A 25,558-nucleotide genomic window follows, 5' to 3' on the forward strand; every position below is an offset into this window, starting at 1 on the left:
AGTAATTCAGTGGCTGGAGATTGGAACAATGTAGAAGGCTCATTTATTCACATGTCTTGCACCTGGGCTAGAATTAGAGACTATGGATTCCAGACCAGAGTACCTACCCATGACCTTGTGGTTTGGCTTCCTCAGACCTTGGAGCTGTGGAATTCTTACATAGCTGCTCAGAGGTCCTCACGCAAATGTTTCATTGAACAATGATGGAGCAGTGTCCTGTGACCTAGCCTGGGATGACCAGCTTTTTCTCTGCCATGCTTTATTGCTGGAGGCTGTTACAGCTTGCTCATATTCAAGAGGAGTAGACATATACTCCCCCACCTTGAATCAGCAGAGTATCAAAGAATTTGGGAGTCATGTTTTAAAACTGCCGCAGTTGCTGAGGGAATAGACAAATGAAATTTTAATGACTTATAATTAATAATAATTTAAATTTTTCATAATTTTCTCTAAAGATTTTTTTTTAAGAGTATTGTATAGGTATATGTAAACTATTTATTTGTAACATTGACCAGGCTCTGGTTTTAGTACAGGGAAAAGAAATAAAACTTTAATATTTGGTATCATACCGTGAGAAAAGGTTAGAATTATCTAATGCATTTTAAAGTTGAAGAAAATATATTTCCTGTTAGACAAAATTTTGAAAGACGTTTTGCTTGTTATAGATAACACTAATTTTTTTTAAAAAATTGACTTAAAATATTTGAGGCCTGAGCCAGTTAAGTCAGTGTATAGAGCATCGGCCCGGCATATGGATGTCCTAGGTTAATTCCTGGTGAGGCACACAAAAGAAATAACCATCTGTTTCTCTCCCCTTCCCTCTTCCTCCTCTCTCCCTCTTCTTCTCTCACAGCTAGTGGCTCGATTTGTTTGAGTTATTGGCCCTGGGAGCTAAGGATAGCTTGGTTGGTCCCAGATCAGCAGCCTCAGGCGCTAAAAATAGCTTGGTTAATTTGAGCATCGCCCAGATAGGGTTGCCAGGTGGATCCTGGTTGGGCACATACGAGAGTTTTATTTCCTCTCCTCTCACTTAAAAAGAAAAAACATATTTGAAAGGAAATATTTTGCTTTCAAAAGAGTCTTGATTCTTTTATCATTTTTTTGATGAAATTATTTTTGTTTCCTTCATGCTTTTGGAATATTTAGGTATGATAAGCATTGACATGTAATTAGCTATTTTCCTTTTTTTTCTTCTCTCCACAAAGTACCTTTCTTTTCTGATAGACTAAGAATAGGCTTCTTCTGATGGGTAGTTTACTTCTGATTAATTTCAGCAGGTACAGCATTTCCATTATTTTTAAAAGAATGACATTTGAGTAGCTTAGACATGATGATTATTTTCCTATTTTCAGACATGTAGCATGGATGAGCCAACTAAATCATTAACTGGGAAGATACCTAAACAGATTCATCCAACTCTCACTTGAATCTTCTCTTGATTAATAAATTCATAACTGTAGAATTTTCTGAGAAAGATTCCTATTATACTTTTTTCCCTTTTATGTAAATAAATTCTTTCAAGTAAGCCATGACCATGTAAAATAACTTGCAAGAAAAATAAATTAGATGCTTAGTAAAACAGTTGTCATAGTTTTTGTTCTCTGTATACTTAAAATTACAAAAATATGGGTATTATTTTTTCATTACAGCTTAATTTTGTAAGTTATCTTCCTGTCTGACATAGAATATGTATTTACATGGAAAAAGCAATGTTCCACATTATTTAGTAGAAATTGGAAACAGAAAAAAGAAATGTTAAGCTTTATTCATGTCTTTTATAGATAAATATCCTTATATTTTTTATACATTATTATGGCAAGGAATACAGTGGCACTTCTTTGTATTAGTGAACTTGCAAATAACTTTTTTGTTACCTTTTCACTTGAGATCTGGCACAGAAACCTATTTCCTTTCACAAGATTGGACAATTTGATTCTGCCCTTAAACTTTGCTCTTAGTTGGAACCAGCACTAAAACTCCATTGTTGGGGACAACTGCCTGATACCTGCTACACTAAAGAAAACCAGCTAGATTTTAGTGTAGTGAGATGCCACAAATCATTGTTTTAAAAGTATGGACTTGAGCCAGATTACTTGATTCAAATCCCAGCCCATTTACTTCCTATGATTGTGACTATTAAATGACTTAATTTCTGTTCTCATTTATCTTATTTATAAGGTGAGTATAATAATATTATCTTAGAGGCTGTGAGGAAGATTCAAGAAATTAATATATGTATAGCATTTAGAACAGTGAGTACCACACAGTGCCAAGATTTAACAATAGACAAGCAAATTAATTATATGATTAACATTAATTTTAATATTGATAAATACCATTTATGGTGATCAGAGATGAAAATATAAAAGTGAAAGTATTAAGAGCATCAGAAGAAAACGGGTATATAGTTTTTTAATAACATTTCTTTTTAATTTTTTTCCTTGATTTTATTTATTGATTTTAGAGAAGAAAGAGAAAGAGAAAGGGAGAGGGGAGGAGTGGGAAGCAGCGACCTCAGCATTCCTGGTCATTGCTTTATCCACGGCGCCACTACACATCAGGCAGGTGTATAGTTTTATAACACTAGAATGGGAAAGATGGTACTAAGAATGATTTAAAAATTTATCAAGCATGAAAAATTTTATTACATAATAAGGTATTATAGCAAAAGATACAATGAATAAAATCAAAAGACAAACAGTAACCTCAGAGAAAGTATTAATAAAAGCTTAAATTTCTTAATATACAAAACCATTTCTAAATCATTAAGTAAAACACAAGCCTGTGGAAAAGGGCAAATAGCAGAGGAAGACGCCCAAATTGCTAAGAAATATTTGAAAAGATTTCCACCATCATTTAAAGTACTGCAGATTAAAATGTTTTTCACGTATGAGATTGGCAAAGACTAAAATGCCACTCAATGTTGGGAAGATGAGACATTCTTAAACATTATTGATGGAAGCCTGATCAGGTGGTGGTGCAGTGGATAGATTGTCGTCCTGGACGCACAGGACCCAGATCCAAAACCTTGAGGTTACTGGCTTGAGCGTGGGATCATAGACATGACTCCATGGTCGCTGGTTTGAGCCCAAGGATGCTGGCTTGAGCAAGGGTCACTGGCTGGCTGTAGCCCCTTGGTCAGGGCACAATGAGAAATCAATCAATGAACAACAAAGGTGCTACAATGAAGAATTGTTGCTTCTCATTTCTTCTTTCCAGTCTGTCTGTCCCTGTCTGCTCTGTCTGCAGTTTTCTCTATCTCTGTCTCTTGCTAAATAAAAAAAGAAAAATTATTGATGGGAGGTGCAAATTAATATTTTTGGAGAGATATTTGGCAATACTGTAATGGTCAATTTTAAAAACACAAGCCCTTTGGCCCTGACTGGACAGTTCTGTCGGTTAAAGCGTCCCCCAGAAGTGCAGAAGTTATGGGTTTGATCCCCAGTCAGGGCACATATAGAAACAGATTGATGTTCTTGTCTCCCTCTCTCTCCCTTCCTCTTTCACCTAAAATCAATTTTTTGAAAATTTAAAAAGAAAAAGAGAACTCAAGCCCTTTGAACCTTCAGTTTCATTTCTAAGAATTTATCCTATAGATTCATCACAAGTTGACAGTTGACCTCATAAATATAAATTGGTTCACTCCCTGAAATAAATACCCATCAATGGGGGGGGGGTAGTAAATAATGTAGTGTCTCTGTAATGAAATATTATTTAGATTTTTTTTTAAAAGAACTACTTCTCTGATGTGGTCCTACTGTTTTTTTTTATTATTTATTGATTTTTAAAAAGAGAAGCCTCAGCTTGTTTAACTTAGTTGTTCCATTTAGTTGTATACACATTGATTGCTTCTTGTATATGCAATGGCCAGGAATTGAACCTGTAACCCAGTATACCCGGATGATGCTTTATCCACAGAGAAATGTGGCCAGGGCATGAAATATGATACAAATTTTTAGAAGAATAATGAAAATTTATTTATGCTAACACCGAGTGATAGGAAAAATTAAGTTAAAAAAGCAAGCTTCAGAACTGTAGAATGAAACTTGTATGTTTAAAAAAATATGTATGCTGTGCCTGACCTGTGGTGGCGCAGTGGATAAAGCATCGACCTGGAAATGCTGAGGTCGCCGGTTCGAAACCCCAGGCTTGCCTGGTCAAGGCACATATGGGAGTTGATGCTTCCAGCTCCTCCCCCTTTCTCTCTCTCCCTCTCTCTCTCCTCTCTAAAAATTAAAATTAAAAAAAAAAAAAACCTAAAAAATAAAATAAAATAAAAAATATGTATGCTTATATATTCATTACTTACTATATTTACATAGGAATTCAAAGGATACACAAGAACCCATTAGCTATAGCTGCAACTGGAAGGTAGCATATCAGATACCAGGGAGAGAAGAGGACTTGGACTTTTTTCACTTTATAGTCTTTGTTGTTTGAATTTATTTTACACTAGGTATATTGTTACTTTTTTTTTTTTTTTTTTTGTATTTTTCTGAAGCTGGAAACGGGGAGAGGCAGTCAGACAGACTCCCACATGCGCCCGACCAGGATCCACCCGGCACGCCCACCAGGGGGCGATGCTCTACCCCTCCGGGGCATCGCTCTGCCAAGACCAGAGCCACTCCAGCGCCTGGGGCAGAGGCCAAGGAGCCATCCCCAGCGCCCGGGCCATCTTTGCTCCAATGGAGCCTTGGCTGCGGGAGGGGAAGAGAGAGACAGAGAGGAAGGAGAGGGGGAGGGGTGGAGAGGCAGACAGGCGCCTCTCCTGTGTGCCCTGGCCGGGAATTGAACCCAGGACCTCTGCACGCTAGGCCGACACTCTACCACTGAGCCAAGGCCAGGGCCTATATTGTTACTTTTATAGAGTTTTTTTTTAAGCTAATAAAAATATTCAAATTTCTTACATGCTGGGTATGTTAATTATCAATAGCTACGTAACAAAATACCTCCAAACAACTCTGGCCAGGTGGCTCAGTTGGTTAGAGCGTTGCTCCAATACACCAGGGTTGCTGGTTTGATTCCCCGATCAGAGCACATACGCAAGAATCAACCAATGAATGCATAAATAAGTGCAACAACAAATCAGTGTTGATCTCTTTTTCTAAAATCAATAGATAAAATAATTTTTAAATACCCCAAAACATAGTAACTTAAAACAACAAATATTTAATATCATAGTTTTTGAGGGAAATGAACTTGGTAATGGCCTAGCTGGGTGGTTCTGGTATGAAATTGTGTAGTCAAGCTGTCACCAAGGACTGTAGATTCCTCAGGACTGCTAGGTAACATGGATTAGCTTCCAAGCTCATTCATGTGATTGTTGGCAGGCCTCAGTTTCTCTTTGCTATTGGCCAGAGAGTTTGGTTCCTCACACTGCATGGTTTCTCTGTAGTATCTTCACAATTTGGCAGGTTTGTTCTAATAAGAAAGAGAGAGCCAAAACCCAGGGCTAGGCAAATGTTGGAAGTGACATATCATTACCTTTGCTGTATGCTATTGGTCATACAAAGCAATTCTGATACATTGTGGGAGGGTGTGAATACCAGGAGGTAGGGATCATGAGAGGCTATCTTGCAGGCTAGCTACCACAATGGGTCTATAACAATATATATCTTTTGTAACAATTTGTGATTATGGAGAAGTAAATTAATTAAGCAACGTTTAGATGGAAACCATCATTAAAAATTAGTTGTTTCTAGCCTGACCAGATGGTAGCACAGTGGATAGAGCGTCTGACTGGGACGCAGAAGGCCCAGGTTTGAAACCCCGAGGTTGCCCACTTGAGCGTGAGCTCATCCAGCTGGAGTGCAGGCTCACCCGGCTTGACCTTGGGCTCACCAGCTTGAGTGTGGAGTCACTGGCTTGAGCCCAAAGGTCGCTCGCTTGAAGTCCAAGGTTGCTGACTTGAGTCCAAGGTCACTAGCTTGAGCAAGGGGTCACTTGCTCTGCTGTAGGCCCCCCCCGCTCCCCCCATCAAGGCACATATGAGAACACAATCAATGAACAACGAAGGTGCTACAACGAAAAACTGATAGGCTTCTCATCTCTCTCCCTTCCTTCCTATCTGTCCCTCTCTCTGTCTTTGTCTCTAAAATGAATAAAGTATTTAAAAATACATTAATAAAATAAAGGCCTGACCTGTGATGGCACAGTGGATAAAGCATCTTCCTGTAACACTGAGGTTGCTGGTTCGAAATCCTGGGCTTGCCTGGTCAAGGCACATATGGGAGTTGATGCTTCCTGCTCCTCCCCCCTTCTCTCTCTCTTTCTTCTGTCTAAAATGAATAAAGTCTTTTTTTTTTTTCTTTTACAGAGACAAAGAGAGGGATAGATAGGGACAGACAGACAGGAATGGAGAGATGAGAAGCATCAATCATTAGTTTTTCTTTGCACATTTTAACACCTTAGTTATTTATTGATTGCCTTCTCATATGTGCCTTGACCGCGGACCTTCAGCAGACCGAGTAACCCCTTGCTCGAGCCAGCGACCTTGGGTCCAAGCTGGTGAGCTTTTGCTCAAACCAAGTGAGCCCGCGCTCCAGCTGGCGACCTCGGGGTCTCGAACCTGGGTCCTCGGCATCCCAGTCCAACGCTCTATCCACTGAGCCACCGCTTGGTCAGGCAAAATGAATCAAGTCTTAAAATATATTAAAAAATAAAAAAATTAGTTGTCTCCTAACTCATCCCTGTAAATATTTGCTTTTCTTTTTCAGGTCCAGCACAGAATCAAATGCAGGTTTCATCTGGGTATGGATTGTATCCTCAAAACTGTAGTGTTCCCTCAGGACATTACTCTCAAGGACCTGGGAAAATGACCTCATTGCCATTGGATGGCCAGTGTGACAGTTACTACTCTGGTCTCTATACAGTACCAACACAAAATTTGGTGACTCCTAAAACAACAAACCAACAACCAGGAGCACAGCAAATATACGGCAGAGGTCCTCCTGCCCCTAACATTGTGGGTTCCGCTCCAGAATATTTCCAAGGTGCCACATCATCAGCATCTCATGTGCATACGAGTGCCTCCCAGCCCTACTCCTCTTTTGTGAATCACTACAATAGTCCAGCCATGTACTCTGCCAACTCTTCTGTTTCTCAGGGATTTCCCTCTACTTGTGGTCACTATGCTGTGTCAACTGTTTCTAATGCTGCGTATCCTAGTGTTTCATATCCCTCTCTGCCTGCTGGTGATCCATATGGGCAACAAATCTTTACCTCACAGAATGCTTCAACTGTCAGGCCAAATAGAGATAATTCATTTTTTGGTCAAGATACTGCTCTCAGCCGTCCATCACCACTTCCACCTCCACCATCACAACAATACCACCAGCAGCAGAGTCTTTCAGGATATAGTACTCTCTCATGGTCAGCTTCAGGCCTTCCATCAACTGAAGACAATCTCATCCGAAACCACGCTAGCTCCCTGACTACAGCCAACAACAACCCAACAAATACTGGTAGGTTGAATGAAAAGTTCACTAAAGCATTGCTGAAAATCAGTGCATCTCCAGTCAGGCTTTTATTTGCATGAAAGTTAAAGATGATATTGCCTAGTTAAAAAAAAAAAAAAAAATGGAAATCAGCTCATTTATATAATTAATTTGCTTTATTTCTGATGGTATTCTGCAGCATCTCCCTGGACCCTTCTCCTTAATCTAGTCACAGTTAACCACTGACCCATTGGCTTTGTGTTCTTGCCACAATTGGCATCTCAGTCAATATTTACTTTTATGCTTTATGCTTCTGCAGTAGTCTTTATTGTGAGTTAGTTATAGGACTAATGGAAGGGTCCATTTGAGGATATGCTTTGTTAGCTGCTACCTTTTTTTTTTTTCACACTAGTTTGACTTTGGGACAGTTACTATCCCAGCAAAGCTCAACTTACTATAGAAGAGATGATGGCCTGCAATACGCAACACTGGTTTCTCTCTTAGCTTCTGCTAGAGACTTTCACAGAAGGTCTGTTTCCTACACATTAAAGCTGATATTTTTATTTCCAAATTGGTAACTTAGGATAAAGGATGGGGAAGAGGAGGATAGAAGCATGAAGAATATCTGTGTAGTTAGTCTTTGTGACCTTCCTAAACCAAGATGTGATTAAATTTATTTGTTTAAAAATTATGAATGTAAGCATGTAGTATCTTTAATGTGGGGTTTTCATAGGAGATACTCATTTTTTTAATGAAGTGAGAGGTGGGGAGGCATACTTCCACATGCGCCCTGACTGGGATCTACCCGGCAAGCCCCTACCAGGCGATCCTCTGCCAGGCAGGGCCAGCTCTGAGATAGCAACAAAGCTCTCTCAGTGCCTCAAGGCCATGAAGCCATTCTCAGTGCCCGGGACCAACTTTTGCTCGAACCACTCGAGCCATGGCTGGGAGGAGAAGAGAGAGAGAGAGAGAGAGAGAGAGAGAGAGAGAGAGATGGAGGAGGTGTGAAGAAACAGACGGTCACTTCTGTGTACCCTAACCAGGAATTGAACCTGGGACTTCCACACGCTGGGCTGATGCTCTAATGTTGAGCCAGCCAGCCAGGGCCATTTAATTCAGGTTGTGAATTTGAATTTTACAGAATATGCTCTTGAACTGAATGAAAATGTATGGGAAGAATGGGAATTGGTAAAGCTGTGGTTTTCTGAATGATCTCTTCAGATTGTACATCAAAGTCTGGATAGCCATATGTCAGGGCTGTTGTATTGTAGAAAACTATTCTTTCCTAGGTAAGTAGACAATTTAAAATCAGAACTTTAGAATATTAGCTCTGAATTGTACATTTGAGATCATCTATTCTTTTATTGCTGTGTCATTTGGAAACTTTTCAGCATCAAACAACTAATAATGGTTTAAACAAAGGTGTTATTTTTCTTACATAACAAGCAGTCTAGGGAAATCCAGTATAGAGAGATCTCTTCAGTGACTCTTCTGTCTTTCTGCTTCGCCATTCTGAGGATATTTGTTTGTAGATGACTAAGATAGCTTCTGTACCTGTAGACATCAAGTCAGAGTTAAAAGCATCAATTGAGTCTTGCATAGTCAATGTAAAACATTGTCATTGTTCCCAGACCTGGCTGTGCACCAGAATCCCTTGCACAGGTTGTGATCTTCAGCCCCGACCTTACTGAGCTAGACCATAATCTCCATGGTAAGTCTCAGGAATCTGTATCTCTGACTTGATCTCAAGGGATGCCTAGTAACAGATCCAAGTTCTACTGTAGTCCTTTCCTTTTATGTTACAAATGCGGAAAGCTATCCAAGGTGGGTTACTTGTGGTCATGATTGTTAGAAACAGAGCTTGTTCTGGATGGAGTTCAGTTTCTTCTGACTTTCAGTCTGCCCTTCTCAGAACCAGGGCTTTCTGTCCCCTAGAACTTCTTTTTTTCTTTCTCTCTTCTTTCAGCAGCCCTTTTACCAATCAGCTTATCCTGAGGTCCCTCTGACTTAAGGATTTTATGACTTTTGTGACCAAAGAAAGAAGAAATACAGGTAATTCCTGTCTTACTTTTGAGATGGGAATGGGGCCCTAGATGGAACCAATTTATACTAACATGTTGGATCAGGGAAATTTGAAGCCACTTGGCTAAAGAACAGAATACTTAATTGGAAAGAAGTTATCATGGATGAAATATTGAATAACAAGTGGGAATAATTACAAAATTACTTTCTGTTTGAGTACCTGTAATAACTGGTTCTTTAGGCAGAGAGATGGGCTATATTTTCATTTTTTAAATCTCAGTATGGGAAAGCCATAATATAATTTTAGGAGTTAATTTGTATTGTGGTTTTTTTAACCTTTACTTTGTTAAATTACTTGTATTTATTTCCTTTTAATTTTTATTCATTGATTTCAGTGAGAGAGGAAGGGAGAGACACACAGAGAGAAACATTGATTTGTTGCTCTGCTTATCCATCATTGGTTGATTCTTGTATGTGCTCTGACCTGGGATCAAACCCACAATAATTGCATTTTTTTAAATTACTTGAATATATTAGTTTCATTTTCGGGTATAGTAAAGCTTCTTAAGCAATTTTTAAAGAGTTGAAGATCCAAAAGCATAAACCTGAGTTAAGTGATTATAATTTTAAAAAGCCATTGTTTTTTAGGCATTTGCTAAATTTATATTCAGAAACATAGACTAAAAATGTAATTTTTGTAGATAAATGTAAATGTGATCTCATTGGCCTCTTTATTTTAGAAAAATATAATTTTAATATAATTTAGCACTAGAGCTTCGGTTATTTTATTAAAATATATCCCAGCCTGGCCTGTGGTAGTGCAGTGGATAGAGGGCCGACCTGGAATGCTGAGGTCACTGGTTTGAAACCCTGGGCTTCCCCGGTCAAGACACATAGGATAAGCAACCAGTGAACAGCTACAGTGAAGCAACTTCTCATCCCCCCACCCTCTTCTCTCTGGAAAATCAATAAAATCTTTAAAAAAAAAAATAAAAATGTGTCCCAGGTATGCATGTTTTTGGTGCTATGTTTGGTTGTTAACTTAGGGAACAATTGTGGCTAGTGTTTAAAAGGCGTCATTTCATTAGGCCATTTAAAATTTTTTAAATCGTCAGTATACTTCAATCTCTCAAGGTTCAGTAGCTCTTTTTTAGCTTTAGGTAAAGTTGGTTGAGTGTATGACTTTGGGATATAAAGGAACCCGTGTTTGACAGCAAGATGAGTACTGAAACTAGATTAATTTATTTTCTTAAAAGTTTTTATTACCCTTTGTTTTAAAAAGCACATAATTTTTATTTTTTGGTATTTATATTTTACTTATTTTTTCAATTACAGGTGGCATTCAGTATTATTTTATATTAGTTTTAAGTGTACAGCATAGTAGTTAAACATTATATAGTTTACAAAATCACTCATCCCCCACCCCCATAAGTTTAATTCCCACCTGGCACTATACATTACAATATCAACTATATTCTCTATGGTGTACTTACATCCTTATGACTGTTTTGTAACTATCAATTTATAGTTCTTAATTCCTTTACCTTTTTCATCTAGCCCCCAAACCACTCTCCCATCTGGCAACTATTAGTTTGTTCTCCATATCTGTGTCTATTCTGTTTTGTTTGTTCATTTGTTTTGTTTTATAGATTCCACATATAAGTGAAATCATGTGGTATTTGTCTTTCTCTGAGTTATTTCACTTAGCATTATAGCCTCTAGGCCCATCCATATTGTTGGAAATGATAAGATTTCATTCTTTTTTATGAGTATACATATATATATATGTATGCCACATTTTCTGTATCCAGTCTTCTATTGATGGGCACTTAGTTTACTTCCATATCTTGGTTATGGTAAATAATCCTGCAGTGAACATAGGGGTGCATATATCTTTTCTAAATAGGGTTTTGGATTTCTTCGGATAAATGCCCAGAAGTAGAATTGGTGGATCATAAGGTAGTTCTGTTTATAATTGTATAAGGAACCTCCAAACTATTTTACATTGTGGTTGAACCGATTTGCACTCTGACCAACATTTCACAAGGGTTCCCTTTTCTCCACATCCTCACCAACACTTGTTTTTGATTTATTGATGATAGGCATTCTGACAGGTGTGAGGTGATCTCATTGTGGGTTTAATTTGCATTTCTGATTATTAGTGACATTGAGCCTTTTTTCATGTGTTATGTTGGCCATCTGTATGTCCTCTTTGGTGAAATGTATATTCAGGTCTTCTGCCAATTTTTAATTGGATTATTTTCCTTCCTGGTGTTGAGTTTTGGAAGTTCTTTATACATTCTGGTTATTACCCTTTATCAGACATATTGGTGAATGTGTTCTCCCATTTTGTGGATTATCTTTTTATTTCATTAATGGTGTCATTTGCTATGCAAAATTTTTATTTTGATTTAGTCCCATTTGTTTATTTTGTCCTTTATTTCACTTGCCCTTGGAGATATATTGGCAAAAATACTGCAATGAGAGCTTCAGAAAATTTACTGCCTATGTTTTCTTCCAAGATTTTTATGGTTTCATGACTCATATTTAAATCTTTTATTCATTTTGTGTTTGTTTTTGTGAATGGTAGGAGTTGGTGATCTAGTTTTACTTTTTGCATGTACCAGTCCAGTTTTTCCAACACCATTTATTAAAGAGACTGTCTTTACCCCATTATATGCTTTGCCCCCTTTGTCAAATATCAATTCACTGTAAAGGTGTGGGTTTATTTCTGGGTTCTCTGTCCTGTTCCATTGATCTGTATGCCTGTTCTTATGCCAATACCAAGCTATTTTGATTACAGTGACCTTGTAGGCCTGACCTGTGATGGCAAAGTGAATAAAGCGTTGACCTGGAACACTGAGGTTTCTGGTTTGAAACCCCCGGCTTGCCTGGTCAAGACACATATGGGAGTTGATGCTTCCTGTTCCTTCCTCCCTTCTCTCTCTCTCTCTCTCTCTCTCTCCCCCCTAAAATGAATAAATAAAATCTTTTAAAAAATAAATAAAAAGACTATTGTAAATTAAATGAGATGATATATAGTAAAAAATCTAGTATAATGCCTGAAAAATAAAACGTAATAAAAAAAACCAACCATGGCTGGTTGCTCAGTGGTAGAGCGTCAGCCCTGTGTGTGGATGTCCTGGGTTTGATTCCCAGTCAGGACGCACAGAAGTGACCATCTCCACCTGCTTCTTTACCCCTCCCCCTTCTCTCTCTCTCTCTCTCTCTCTCTCTCTCTCTCTCTCTCTTCCTTTCCTGCAGCCATGGGCTCAGTTGGAGCAAGTTGGTCCCGGGCACTGAGGATGGCTCCATGGCCTCTGCCTCAGGCACTAAGAAGAGCTCGGTTGCTGAGCAACGGAGTAGCACCCTAGATGGGCAGAACATCACCCCCTACTGGACTTGCCAGGTGGATCCTGGCCGTGGCACTTGCGGGAGTCTGTTTTTCTCCACCACCCCACTCCCCTTACTGAATTAAAAAAAAAAAAAAGACCAAAAAAATGGTCTTGTAGTATAATGATATCAGAAGTGTAATACTTCCCACTTTGTTCTTCATTTTCAAGATTGCTGAGGCAATTCATGGGGTTTTTTTTGGTTCCATATAAATTTTTGGAATATTTATTTTAGATCTGTGAAGTATGCCATTGGTATTTGAATAGGAATTGCATTGACTCTTTAGATTGCTTTGGGTAATATAGACATTTTAATGATGTTATTTCTTCCTATCCATGAAAATGGTATATGCTTCCACTTTGTATCTTCCTTGATTTCTTTTTCTAATGTCTTAACAATTTTCCAAGTCTTTTAACCTTCTTGGTTATATTTATTCCTAGGTACCTATTTTTTGTTGTTGCAATATTGAAGGGAATTATTTCCTTAATTTCTATTTCTGACAGATTATTGTTGGTATATAAAAATGCCACTGATTCCTGAATATTAATTTTATATCCTGCCACCTTTCCACATTCATTTATCAGGTCTAGCAGTTTTTTAACTGAGACTTTAGGGTTTTCTATATGCAGTATCATGTCATCAGCAAATAATGGCAGTTTTACTTCTTCTTTTCCAATTTGAATGCCTTTTATTTCTTATTCTTGTCTGATTGCTGTGGCTAGGAATTCCAGAACTATATTAAATAAGCATGGTGAAAGGGACATCTCTGTCTTGTTCCTGATTTTAAGGGGATTGCTTTTAGTTTTTGGCCATTGAGTATGATGTTGGCTGCCAGTTTATCATATATGATCTTTCTTATGTTGAGGTATGTTCCCTGTATTCCCATTTTGCTGAGAGTTTTTTATTTTATTTTATTTTTTAAATTTTTTTACAGGGACAGAGAGAGAGTCAGATAGAGGGATAGATAGGGACAGACAGACAGGAACAGAGAGAGATGAGAAGCATCAATCATCAGTTTTTCATGCGACACCGTAGTTGTTAATTGATTGCTTTCTCATATGTGCCATGACCATGGGCCTTCAGCAGACTGAGTAACACCCCCCCCCCCCCCCGCTCGAGCCATTAACCTTGGGTCCATGCTAGTGAGCTTTTTTTTTTTTTTTGCTCAAGCCAGATGAGCCTGCGCTCAAGCTGGCAACCCTGGGGTCTCGAACCTGGGTCCTTCCGCATCCCAGTCCAACGCTCTATCCACTGCGCCACCACCTGGTCAGGCATTGCTGAGAGTTTTGATCATAAATGAGCTCTATATATTTTTTTTATTTTTTATTTTTGTGTTTTTCTGAAGTTGGAAACGGGGAGGCAGTCAGACAGACTCCCACATGCGCCCGACCGGGATCTACCCGGCACGCCCACCGGGGGGTGATGTTTTGCCCATCTGGGAGTTGCAACCAAAGCCATTCTAGCACCTGAGGCAGAGGCCACAGAGCCGTCCTCAGCACGGGCCAACTTTGCTCCAATGGAGCCTTGGCTGCGGGAGGCGAAGAGAGAGACAGAGAGGAAGGAGAGGAGGAGGGGTGGAGAAGCAGATGGGCGCCTCTCCTGTGTGCCCTGGCCGGGAATCGACCCTGGGACTCCTGCACTCCAGGCCAATGCTCTATGGGCTCTATATTTTATCAAATCTCTTTCTTCATCCATTGACATGATCATGTGATTTTTATTCTTCATTTTATGTGATGAATCACATTTATTGATTTGTGAATATTGTACCAGCCTTGCCTCCCCGGAATAAGTCCCACTTGAGCAAGATATATGATGCTTTTAATGTATTGCTGGATCAGGTTTACTAATATTTTTTTGAGAATTTTAGCATCTTATGTTCATCAGGGATATTGGCGTATAGTTTTCTTTCTTTGTAATGTCTTTACCTGATTTTGGAATTATTATAGTGCTTGTCTCATAAAATGAGCTTGGAAGTCTTCCCTCCTCTTAAATTTTTTGGAATACCCTTAAAAGAATAGTTCTTCTTTGGTAAAATTTGCCTGTGACGCTGTCTGGTCCAGGACTTTTGTTTGCTGGGAGTTTTTTGATAACTGTTTCATTTTCATTTGTTTTAATCAGTCTGCTCTGGTTTTCTGATTCTTCCAGATTCAGTGTTGGAAGATTGTGTGTTTCTAGGAATTTATCCATTTCACCTAGTTTGCCCAATTTTTTGGCATATAGATCTTCATAGTACAATCTTACAATCCTTTGTATTTCTGTGATGTCAGTTGTTACTTCTCCAGCTTTCAGTTCTAATTTTATTTGAGTCCTCTCTCTTTTTTCGTGATGAGTATTGTTAAAAGTTGGTCAATTTTGTTTAGCTTTTCAAAGAACCAGCTGTTGATTTCATTGATCTTTTGTATTGCTCTTTTAACTTCTGTGTTATTCATTTCCACTCTGATCTTTATTATTTCCTTCCTTCTACTTTCTCTGAGCTCTTTTCTTTTTCTAGTTCTTTTAGGTGCAGGGTTAGATTGTTTATGTGAGCTTTTTTTTTTAATTTATTTTTATTTTTTACAGAGACAGAGAGTGAGTCAGAGAGAGGGATAGACAGGGACAGACAGACAGGAATGGAGAGAGATGAGAAGCATCAATCATTAGTTTTTCGTTGTGCGTTGCAACACCTTAGTTGTTCATTGATTGCTTTCTCATATGTGCCTTAACCGTGGGCCTTCAGCAGACCCTTTCTGGAGCAAGCGACCTTGGGTTCAAGCTAGTGGGATTTTGCTCAAACCAGATGAGCCTGTGCTCAAGCTGGCAACCTTGGGGTCTCGAACCTGGGTCCTCTGCATCCCAGTCCAACGCTCTATCCACTGCGCCACCGCCTGGTCAGGCTTATGTGAGCTTTTTATTGCATCTTAAGGTATGACCATAATGATATGAACTTCCCTCTCAGAATTGCTTTTGCTGTATTCCATAGATTTTGGCATGTTGTATGTTCATTTTCATTTGTTTCAAGGAAATTTTTTATTTCTTCCTTGACCTTACAATGTTAACCCATTTGTTATTTAATAACATGCTATTTAGCCTCCAAGTGTTTGAATGTTTTTTAGTTTTTCTATTGTAGTTGATTTCTTGTTTTATGCTATTGTGGTATATAATATGCTTGATATGATTTCAATCTTCTTAAATTTATTTAAACTTGTTTTGTGTCTTATCATGTGGTATACCCTAGAAAAAGGACCATGAGCACCTGAAAAGAATGCATAGTCTGCTGCTTCAGGGTGAAATGTTCTGAAGATACCAAATAAATCCAGTTGATCTACTGTGTCATTTAAAGCTGATGTTTCTTTGTTAATTTTCTGTCTGGAGGATCTATCCATTGATGTCAGTGGAATATTAAAATCTCCTACTATTGTATTGCTGTTGATCTTTTTGTATTGCCTTTATGTCTATCAAAATCAGCTTTATATATTTAGGTGCTCCTATATTATGTTCATAACTATTTACAATTGTTATATCTTACTATTAGATTGCTCCCTTGAGTGACCTTCTTATCCCTTTGTTTTAAAGGCTATTTTGGCAGATATAAGTATTGCTACCTAAGCTTTTTTTTTTTTTTTTCATTTCCATTTATGTGAGATAGTTTTTTCCATCCCTTCCCTTTCAGTCTATCTGTGTCGTTTGTTCTGAGGTGGGTCTCTCACAGACAGCATATATTTGCTTTGAAGATTCGTTTTCCAACCTTTCACTAATTTTATCCCTACAGCTTAGATGTGTTCTCTGAAGGTAGCATACTATTGGGTCTTGCCTTTTGATCCTATCTGCTACTCTGTGCCTCTATATTGATGAGTTCAGTCCATTTTCATTTAGGATGATTTTGATGCTTGATGGTTTCCTGTAATCATACGTTTTGTTTTCTTGTAGCTCCATGCCTCATTTAGTTCTTCTCTTTTGTGTTTCTGTGAGTTGTTTTTGTTTGATGTTATTCCATACTTCTTTCCCCTGTTTCCTCCTTTTTTAAGCTATATGTTTCAGTGTGGGTTTTTCATGAGTGATTACTATTAGGTTATTGAGAGAAAAATTTCATACTAATAAGAGTCCTGTGTCTTATGAATGCTTCTGCACTCCATCCTCTTTTGCTACTTAAGATTTTTATCCTCTCCCCGTTTATGTTTTTGTTGTTATAGTTTATAGTGTTTTATACAGTTTATAGTTTTATTGTCATTATTTATTTTGTAACATTGGTTTTTTTTTTTTTTTTGGAGCTTTTACTTGTAGTTTTGTTTTGTTTTGTTTGTATCTGGTAAAGTAACCCCCTTGAGTATCTTCTGCAGTGGGGGTTTTCTGGTCATATATTCCCTCAGCTTCTGTATCTCTGGAAAAGTTCTTGTATCTCTTTCATATTTTTAAGATAACTTTGATGATTATAATATTCTTGGTTGGTAATTCGTCTCTTTCAGTACTTGGAATGTTTGGGTCTACTCTTCTGGCTTGTAGTGTTTCTGTTGAGACGTCTGATGATAACCTAATGGACCTTTTTTTTCCTGTGACGGAGGCAGCGTGAGGAATAGATAGGGACAGACAGACAGGAAGGGAGAGAGATGGGAAGCATTAGTTCTTCACTGTGGAACCTTAGTTGTTCATTGATTGCTTTCTCATATGTGCCTTGCCCGGGGGGCTACAGCAGAGCAAGTGACCCCTTGCTCAAGCCAGTAATCTTGTACTCAAGCCAGCAACCCGGAGCTTCAAGCTAGCAACCTGTGGGCTCAAGTCAGCAACCATGGGGTCATGTCAATGATCCTGCGCTCAAGCAGGTGAGCCTGCACTCAAGCTGGCAACCTTGGGGTTTCGAACTAGGTCCTCTGCATTCCAGTCTTACACTCTATCCACTGCACCACTGCCTGGTCAGACTCTAATGGGCCTTTTCTTTTTTTTTTTTAATATGCTATGTTCTTCTTTTCTCTAACTGCCTTGAGGATTCTTCCTTTGTTGTTGATTTTTTTTTTTTTTAATAAGTGGTTCAGTTTTATTTTTTGGCATGTATCAGCCCAGTTTCTCCAACAGCAGTTAATTTTTTTTTTCTTGGCAGAGACAGAGTCAAAGAGAGGGACAGATAGGGACAGACAGACGGGAAGGAAGAGGGATGAGAAGCATCAGTTCTTCGTTGTGGCACCTTTCTCATATGTGCCTTGTCTGGGGGGCTACAGCAGACCGAGTGACCCCTTGCTCAAGCCAGCGACCTTGGGCTCAAACTGGTGAGCCTTGCTCAAACCAGATGAGCCCGTGCTCAAGCCAGCGACCTCGGGGTTTGGAATATGGGTCCTCCCAGTCTGATGCTCTGTCCATTGCGGCACTGCGTGGTCAGGCTGTTGTTGATTTTTGACTGTTATTATAGTGTGCCTTCGAGAAAGTCTGTTTGGGTTGAGTAACTCAGTATTTTGTTTGCTTCTTAGATTCAGTGATCTCTTTCCATAGGCTTGAGAAGTTCTCAGTTATTTGTTTGAATAGGCTCTCCATTTCCTTCTCCCTCTCTTCTTCCTCTGATTTATCCATTATTTTTATATTGCTCTTTCTGATGGAGTCAGACTGTTCTCATAGAGCTCTCTCATTTTTAAATTCGTGAATCTCTCTCTTCTCTCTGAAGCATCTCTAGTTTCCTGTCTTCAATGTCACTGATTCTCTCCTCTATCTGGCCTGTTCTGTTAGCTAAACTTGCTAGGTCATTTTTCAGTTCACATATTGAGTTAGTTCTTCATCTCTCTTTTTAAAGTTTCAGTCTCCTTAGGGAAGTACTCTTTTTGTTTATTAATTTGTTTTTTGCGCTCATTAAATTGCCTATCGATGTTTTTTCACATCTCATTAAATATTTTCAGAAATTCAATTTTGAATTCTCTATCATTTAACTCCAAGGTTTCCATGTGATTGAGATTGCTTTCTGGGGATTTTTCACATTCTTTATTAACTTCTCTTTCTTGTGTTGCCATGATATTTGTTTACTTTTTGCCTTTATGGCATTTGATAGTGGTACTGTAAATAAACAAAAGCAACTATAAAAAATAAATATTTTTAAATAGTATAAAACAGAAACATTTAAAAAATAATAAAAATTAAAAGTGAAAAACCACAAAAAGACAAAGAACTAAAACCAATAATCAAAAGCAAAGTACCCACAAAAAAAAATTAAAAAATAAAATTTAAAAGAAAAAAACGGAAATAAGTTTCTGTTCTGAGAGATTTTGGGGTTTTTTTTTCCAGTAGGTGGCACTGGATTACAGTGTTAGCTTTGTGAAATTTCTGGGCTGACCTCTGCTGGAATGTTGCTGTCCTGATAATGGAACCAGGGCTGCAGTCATGATAATGAGTGGGCGTGTCATTTGGGCTTTAAGGCTTTAGTAATGTTGATCTCAGGTCTCCGGACATTCCTCTCCACATCTCAATAGACCAGGGGTCCAGACACAGAGCACCTCTGTTCTTCAGGGCTAAGGGTGGCCCTGTGGACCTAACTGTGGAATATTTCTCTGCACTCTCATACTGCCAGATGAGGAAGGCGGGGGATCTGGGTGGCTGGGGCTTGCATCTTGTTTGTCTCTGTGCTAAGTGTGAGTTCTTTTGCTGGTTTGGTTTAGTATCTCCCGTGCTGCCCCCCAAACTTTCCACTCCTCCTAGCCAAAGAATTCCTAGTCACTCTGGGTTTCTCCCCTCTTTGGAGCCCCAGCAGACAAAGCCCCAGACAATCCAGGTTTCTCTCTTTTCCAGAGTCTGATGGTCATCTTATCTTCCGTCCTCTTTTCAACCCTTCCCACATTTAGTGGATTCCACATGCAGATCTTTTTAGGGAATGCTATGCACCCAGGTGTGGTTTTCTCACTGTGTTATAGCTGTTCAATTTGTTGGAAGTTTCAAGGGAAGAGATTAAGGGAACCTTTCATACCACATTACTCTAACCTAAACCTTATTTTCTAGATATAGATATATAAGATAAATGGGATGCTACTGAAGTTTCTGTAAGAACCTCAAACAAACTATATATATATATATATATATATATATATATATATATATATATATATATATATATAATTTTTTTTTTTTTTTTTTTTTTAAGTGAGAGGAGGGGAGGTAATGAGACAGACTCCCGCATGTGCTCTGACCAAGATCCACCTGGCAAACCCTATCTGGGGCCCATGATCGAATCAGCTGAGCTCTTTTTAGTGCCTGAAGCTGTTGTGTTCAGACCAACCAGGCTATTCTCAGCACCCAGGGCTGACTGCTCAAACCAATCAAACCACTGACTATGGGAGGAGAAGAGGGAGAGAAGGAGGAGAAGGAGAGGGAAAGAATCAAGATGGTGGTTTTCCTTGTGTACCCTGACTGGGAATTGAACCTCAGACATCCATACACCAGGCTGATGCTCTGTCCACTGGGGCAACCAGCCAAGGTCGAACTGTATTCTTTTAGTGTTTTAATGTATTTCACATTTATTGCTGTAGACAAAATCGTTTCTTGTTTTCAGTTGCAGGTTCTTTGTCCTGTCCTGTTATGCAAAGTGTTCAGCCTCCCAAGTTCAGCCCAGTGGTATCCACTGTTGTGTCAGGAGCCTCATCAGTAAGAACACCTCCTACTACAAATCACCTCGTTGAACCTGTGACCTCAATCACACAACCATCAGAACTATTACAACAGAAAGGTATTGGGGAAATTTGTTACACTGCATATGTAGCACACATATACATATATACTGATTCAAAATAAGTGATTTTTGAAAGTCAAATTGCAAAACAAATTTTAGAAAATGTGAAAAAAGTAATCTATAATCTCAATTCAAGTACAACTTTTTTTTCTCATATATAAACTTGCATATGAGACTTCTTTGAGTTTATATTTACATAATTGCAATCATGACTTAAATACTATTTTGTATTTTGCTTTTACATTTACTAAATTATTCACAGTTTTTTATCTATCTACATAGTCTTTATAGTGATTTTTTGGCTAATAATTTATTGTGGCAATGTTTTTTTGTTTGATTTGCTTGTTTTTTTAATGCAAGAGGATGGGAAATAGAGAGACAGACTCCCACATGCAACTTAACTGGGATCCACTTGACAATCTCCTACTGTGGGGCTGATGCTCAGATCAGCCAAGCTGTCTTCAATGCCTAGGGCCAATGCTTGAACCAGTTGAGCCACTGGCTGAGAGAGAAGAGAGAGAGAAGGGAAAGAGGGAGGGGGAAAGAAGCATACGGTTGCTTCTCATGTGTGCCCTGACCAGGGATTGAACCTGGTATGTCCGCACACCAGACCGATGCTCTATCCACTGAGCCATCTGGCCAGGATGTGGCAATGTAGCATAATTTACTAATTTATCCCTCTATTGCGGAACATTTATTTCCTATTTTTAAAGGTTATTGTTTCTTCTATAATAAAGTACCGAAGATTTCCTTATCTAGTGCATTTCTATATCCTATTTGATGATTTCTGAGCTTGTCATTATAAAATGGAAGTAGCTTTTGACCCACTTTCAGAATGAAATTGTATTCCACATTCACAGCATTGACAAACAGTACAGGTTGTTTGTTTAATATTCTCCATGTGTTAAATAAGTGACAGGCAACTAAAATGTGTATTTTGACCCTGTTTCACATTGTCTTTTATTTTGATGGTATTCATGATTATTTTCTGTCTGGCTAAAATACCAAATCTCTTGATGTTTCAGGTTAATATACTGCATTTTTCATTATATGAGAGAAAACTGTTGTTAGAAATTTATAATTTGTATTTCCAGAGAAGTCATTAGTAATATTTTTAGGGGTTACACTCACTATGTAATGACAGCCTGACTTTGAATATGAAGAACTCGCTTATGTTTTGAAACTCAGAAAAAACATCATAAATCCTTAGGCTAATTTCACTGCCTATATCTACTGGGTATTTATGTGGTCTGCAGAAGCTTTCTAACATTTGATCAAATTATACATTAAACTTTTTTTTTTTTTTTTTTGTATTTTTCTGAAGCTGGAAACCGGGAGGCAGTCAGACAGACTCCCGCATGCGCCCGACCGGGATCCACCTGGCACACCCCCTGTGGGCGATGCTCTGCCCATCTGGGGCATCGCTCTGCTGCAGCCAGAGCCACTCTAGCGCCTGAGGCAGAGGCCAAGGAGCCCAGCCCAGCGCCTGGGCCATCTTTTGCTCCAATGGAGCCTCTGCTGCGGGAGGGGAAGAGAGAGACAGAGAGGAAGGAGGGGTGGAGGGGTGGAGAAGCAGATGGGCACCTCTCCTGTGTGCCCTGGCTGGGAATTGAACCCGGGACTTCCACACGCCAGGCCGACGCTCTACCACTGAGCCAACCGGCCAGGGCCTTTTTTTTTTTTTTTAATGAGAGGACGGGGAATAAAGGGACAGACTCCATCATGCACCCTGACCGGGATCCACCTGGCAACACCCATCTGAGGTTGATGCTCAAATCAGCTGAGCTATCCCCAGCGCCTGGGGCTTGAAGCAGTCCAGCCACTGGCTGTGAGAGGGAAGGAGAGAGAGAAGGTAGAGGGGAAGGGGAAGAGAAGCAGATGGCAAGTCTTCATGTGTGCCTTGACTGGGGATTGAACCCGGGATGTACGCATGCCAGGCCGATGCTCCATCCACTGAACCAACTGTCAGGGCCTTAAATTTTATTTATTTATTTATTTAATTTTTATTTTTTTTTTTTCATTTTTCTGAAGCTGGAAACAGGGAGAGACAGTCAGACAGACTCCCGCATGCGCCCGACCGGGATCCACCCGGCACGCCCACCAGGGGCAACACTCTGCCCACCAGGAGGCGATGTTCTGCCCATCCTGGGCGTCGCCATGTTGCGACCAGAGCCACTCTAGCGCCTGAGGCAGAGGCCACAGAGCCATCCCCAGCGCCCGGGCCATCTTTGCTCCAATGGAGCCTTGGCTGCGGGAGGGGAAGAGAGAGACAGAGAGGAAAGCGCGGCGGAGGGGTGGAGAAGCAAATGGGCGCCCCTCCTGTGTGCCCTGGCCGGGAATTGAACCCGGGTCCTCCGCACGCTAGGCCGACGCTCTACCGCTGAGCCAACCGGCCAGGGCTATTTATTTATTTTTTTAGTGATGGTGGGAGAGAGATGCGAAGCAACTAGTTGCAGCACTTTTTAGTTCATTGACTGCTTCTCATACATGCCTTGATTGGGGGCTCCACCTGAACCAGTGACCCCTTCAAGCCAGTGATCTTGGGCTCATGCTGGATGAGCTCATGCTCAAGCTGGTGACCTCGGGGTTTCAAGCCTTGGACCTCAGCATCCCAGGTCAATGCTGTATCCACAGTGCCACTGCTAGTCAAGTTATCTTGCTTGTTTTGACCCTTTTAATTGTCACAGCTAATTTTTTTCCTATCATACAATATTTTATTTTTGACCATTTTACTTAAATACCATGCTGTTATCTTACTGTATTGTTTTGCAAACCACTTTCTTACTAAATAATAAGGTTTCCTATTTTTTCTTACTAAGTAGATTCAAGAGGAGAAGGGGCTACATTTATTGAACACTTACAGTGTCTCAGATTCTTTGTGTATTATTTTATTTAGTCCTCATATCAATCCTATGATACAGATATTATCTGTTTTACAGATGAGAAAATGAGATTCACAAAATTTAGGTAACCTGTTCGAATTATAAATTAGTAAGTAGCAGAGTGAAAGATTTTTAACTTGGACCTTTCTATTCTTGTGCTCTTTCTCTAAAATGAGGCTGAATTTTTTGTTGTTGGCTTTTAAACTTTGATTTACCTAAGATAGCTCCTTGCTTGAATAAGTAACAGCAAAGGTAATACTGGAGATATTTGAATTGTAGCATTTAATATTCCTTTTTCTTAAGTAGGAGATTGGCTTCTTATTGGCCTCTTTGCCTTTGGATAGGTCTGGGGTACACAGCTAATTGTGTATGTTGTGCAAGTTACAATTTGTGTGAATGTGCCTCTTATAGTTCTGCATTGCATGGCCTGCATAGGGCGTGGTGTGGGACTGGTTTAACTACTAATATAGTGCTACTAGATAAGTATTTTTCTCCCACTTCAGTGATACTCTTATATAGTTATTCTTTCAAGGAGTAGGCATTTTTTTACTGGTTTTTAGAGGAGAGGCTTCAAATTTTTGTTCCTAAAAATTTTTTCTTTAAAAAACTCTGTAACTACTTAAACATTTTTCAGATTGACATTTAAAATTTTCCACCAAAAGTTTTAAAGTTGCAGTTATGTAATTTTCAACATATTGCATATGTTGATTTTAAAACAAAGAGGTTGTATTATTCTTTGTATCCAGTGGAAAGATACCTCCCTTTACCCTTTTAAAACTTACCCAAATGAGCCCTTCTTTAAAATTTAGAAACTTTATGTTTCCTTTTTTTTCTTTATGTCACACCCTCTCCTCTTAATGTAATAATAGCATAGTATATTTTTAACTAGACATTCTTTTATCAGTCTATCTCATACGTCTCTGCCACATGGTATTATATATATATCGACATTTTAAGATGTTTTATTATCTATGATCATAAGTCTAAGCAGTAACATTTTTTCTACTGGATTAAATAACTAACACAATTATTAGTAGTATATAGTTAGTCAAAATAACAAACATCATGACTTTTAGTATAGAAAATATATATTTCATTGAGCTGAATCTCTCTCCTTCCTCCTCACCCTTGCTTTGTGTGTCTGAGTTGCATGATTCATTGTTAGAATATGATAAACTTTAGCTAGATTTCATTCATAGCTTTTATTGTCATACACATATAATTACTGAGAAACATTGTTCACATAATGTAGCTAGGAATGATATGTGAAGGTTTGTATTAAAGCAATATTGTTTGGAGTTTTTAACTTTCTGAGTTACATGTCAGAAATTTTTGTTTGTTGGATTTTATTTTCCATTGTTACTTAATGCAGCAGTTTATAATTTTTAAATACCTTTCTTTTTTATCTCTCACTTATCATGTGAAGCAGGCATGTCATACTTCATTTTCCTTTTACAGATGAGGAGATTTCAGTTTAGAGAGGTGGAATTTTACCCAAAGATATACAGACTCCCAAGGAGGGGGGAGCAAGACCCAATGCAGATCTTTTTTTTTTGCAATGGAGGGGAGACAGAGAGACAGATTCCCACATGCGCCCCAACTGGGATCTACCTGGCAAGCCCCCGATGGAACAATGCTCTGCCTATTTTAGGCCATTGCTCCACAGCCAAGCTATGTTTTTAGCACCTGAGGTGGAGGTTCCACCTAGCCATCCTCAGCACCCAGGGCCAACTTGCTTGAACCAATTGAGCCATGGCTGTGGGAGGAGACGAGAGAGACAGAAAAGGGGGCAGAAGGAGGGATAGAGAAGCAGATTGTTGCTTCTCCTGTGTGCCCTGACTGGGAGTCAAACCCAGGACATCCACATGCTGGGCCGATGCTCTACCACTGAGCCAACAGACCAGAGCCAGATAGATCATCTGCTGCCAAACTCAGTGCTCATTTTACTGAAGCAGGCAATTATTCAAAATATTGTGAATTTCATACCGTTGACAGTATCCTATCACATCCTTTCATTGTATTTTTGTCAAAACTTCAAGCTGTGATGTAGGTCATTTATTTATTTTTTAGATTTTTATTTATTCATTTTAGAGAGGGGAAAGAGAGAGAGAAGGGAGGAGAAGCAGGAAGCATCAAATTCCATATGTTCCTTG

The 25,558-nt window shown here is 39.0% G+C and overlaps 1 protein-coding gene across 4 annotated transcripts in view; it reads left to right on the forward strand.

Annotated features, from left to right (window-relative positions):
• SEC24B (SEC24 homolog B, COPII coat complex component) overlaps positions 1 to 25,558 on the forward strand; it is a 100,406-nt gene that overhangs the window by 14,720 nt on the left and 60,128 nt on the right. For all 4 annotated transcript variants that reach the window (XM_066384798.1, XM_066384799.1, XM_066384800.1 and 1 more), the window contains exons 2-3: positions 6,717 to 7,463; positions 20,347 to 20,520. In XM_066384798.1, the coding sequence (XP_066240895.1) occupies positions 6,717 to 7,463; positions 20,347 to 20,520 (921 nt within the window). The remainder of the gene's footprint in view (positions 1 to 6,716; positions 7,464 to 20,346; positions 20,521 to 25,558) is intronic.

Source organism: Saccopteryx leptura, chromosome 5 (assembly GCF_036850995.1).
Source record: "Saccopteryx leptura isolate mSacLep1 chromosome 5, mSacLep1_pri_phased_curated, whole genome shotgun sequence".
Taxonomy (NCBI): Eukaryota; Metazoa; Chordata; class Mammalia; order Chiroptera; family Emballonuridae; genus Saccopteryx; species Saccopteryx leptura.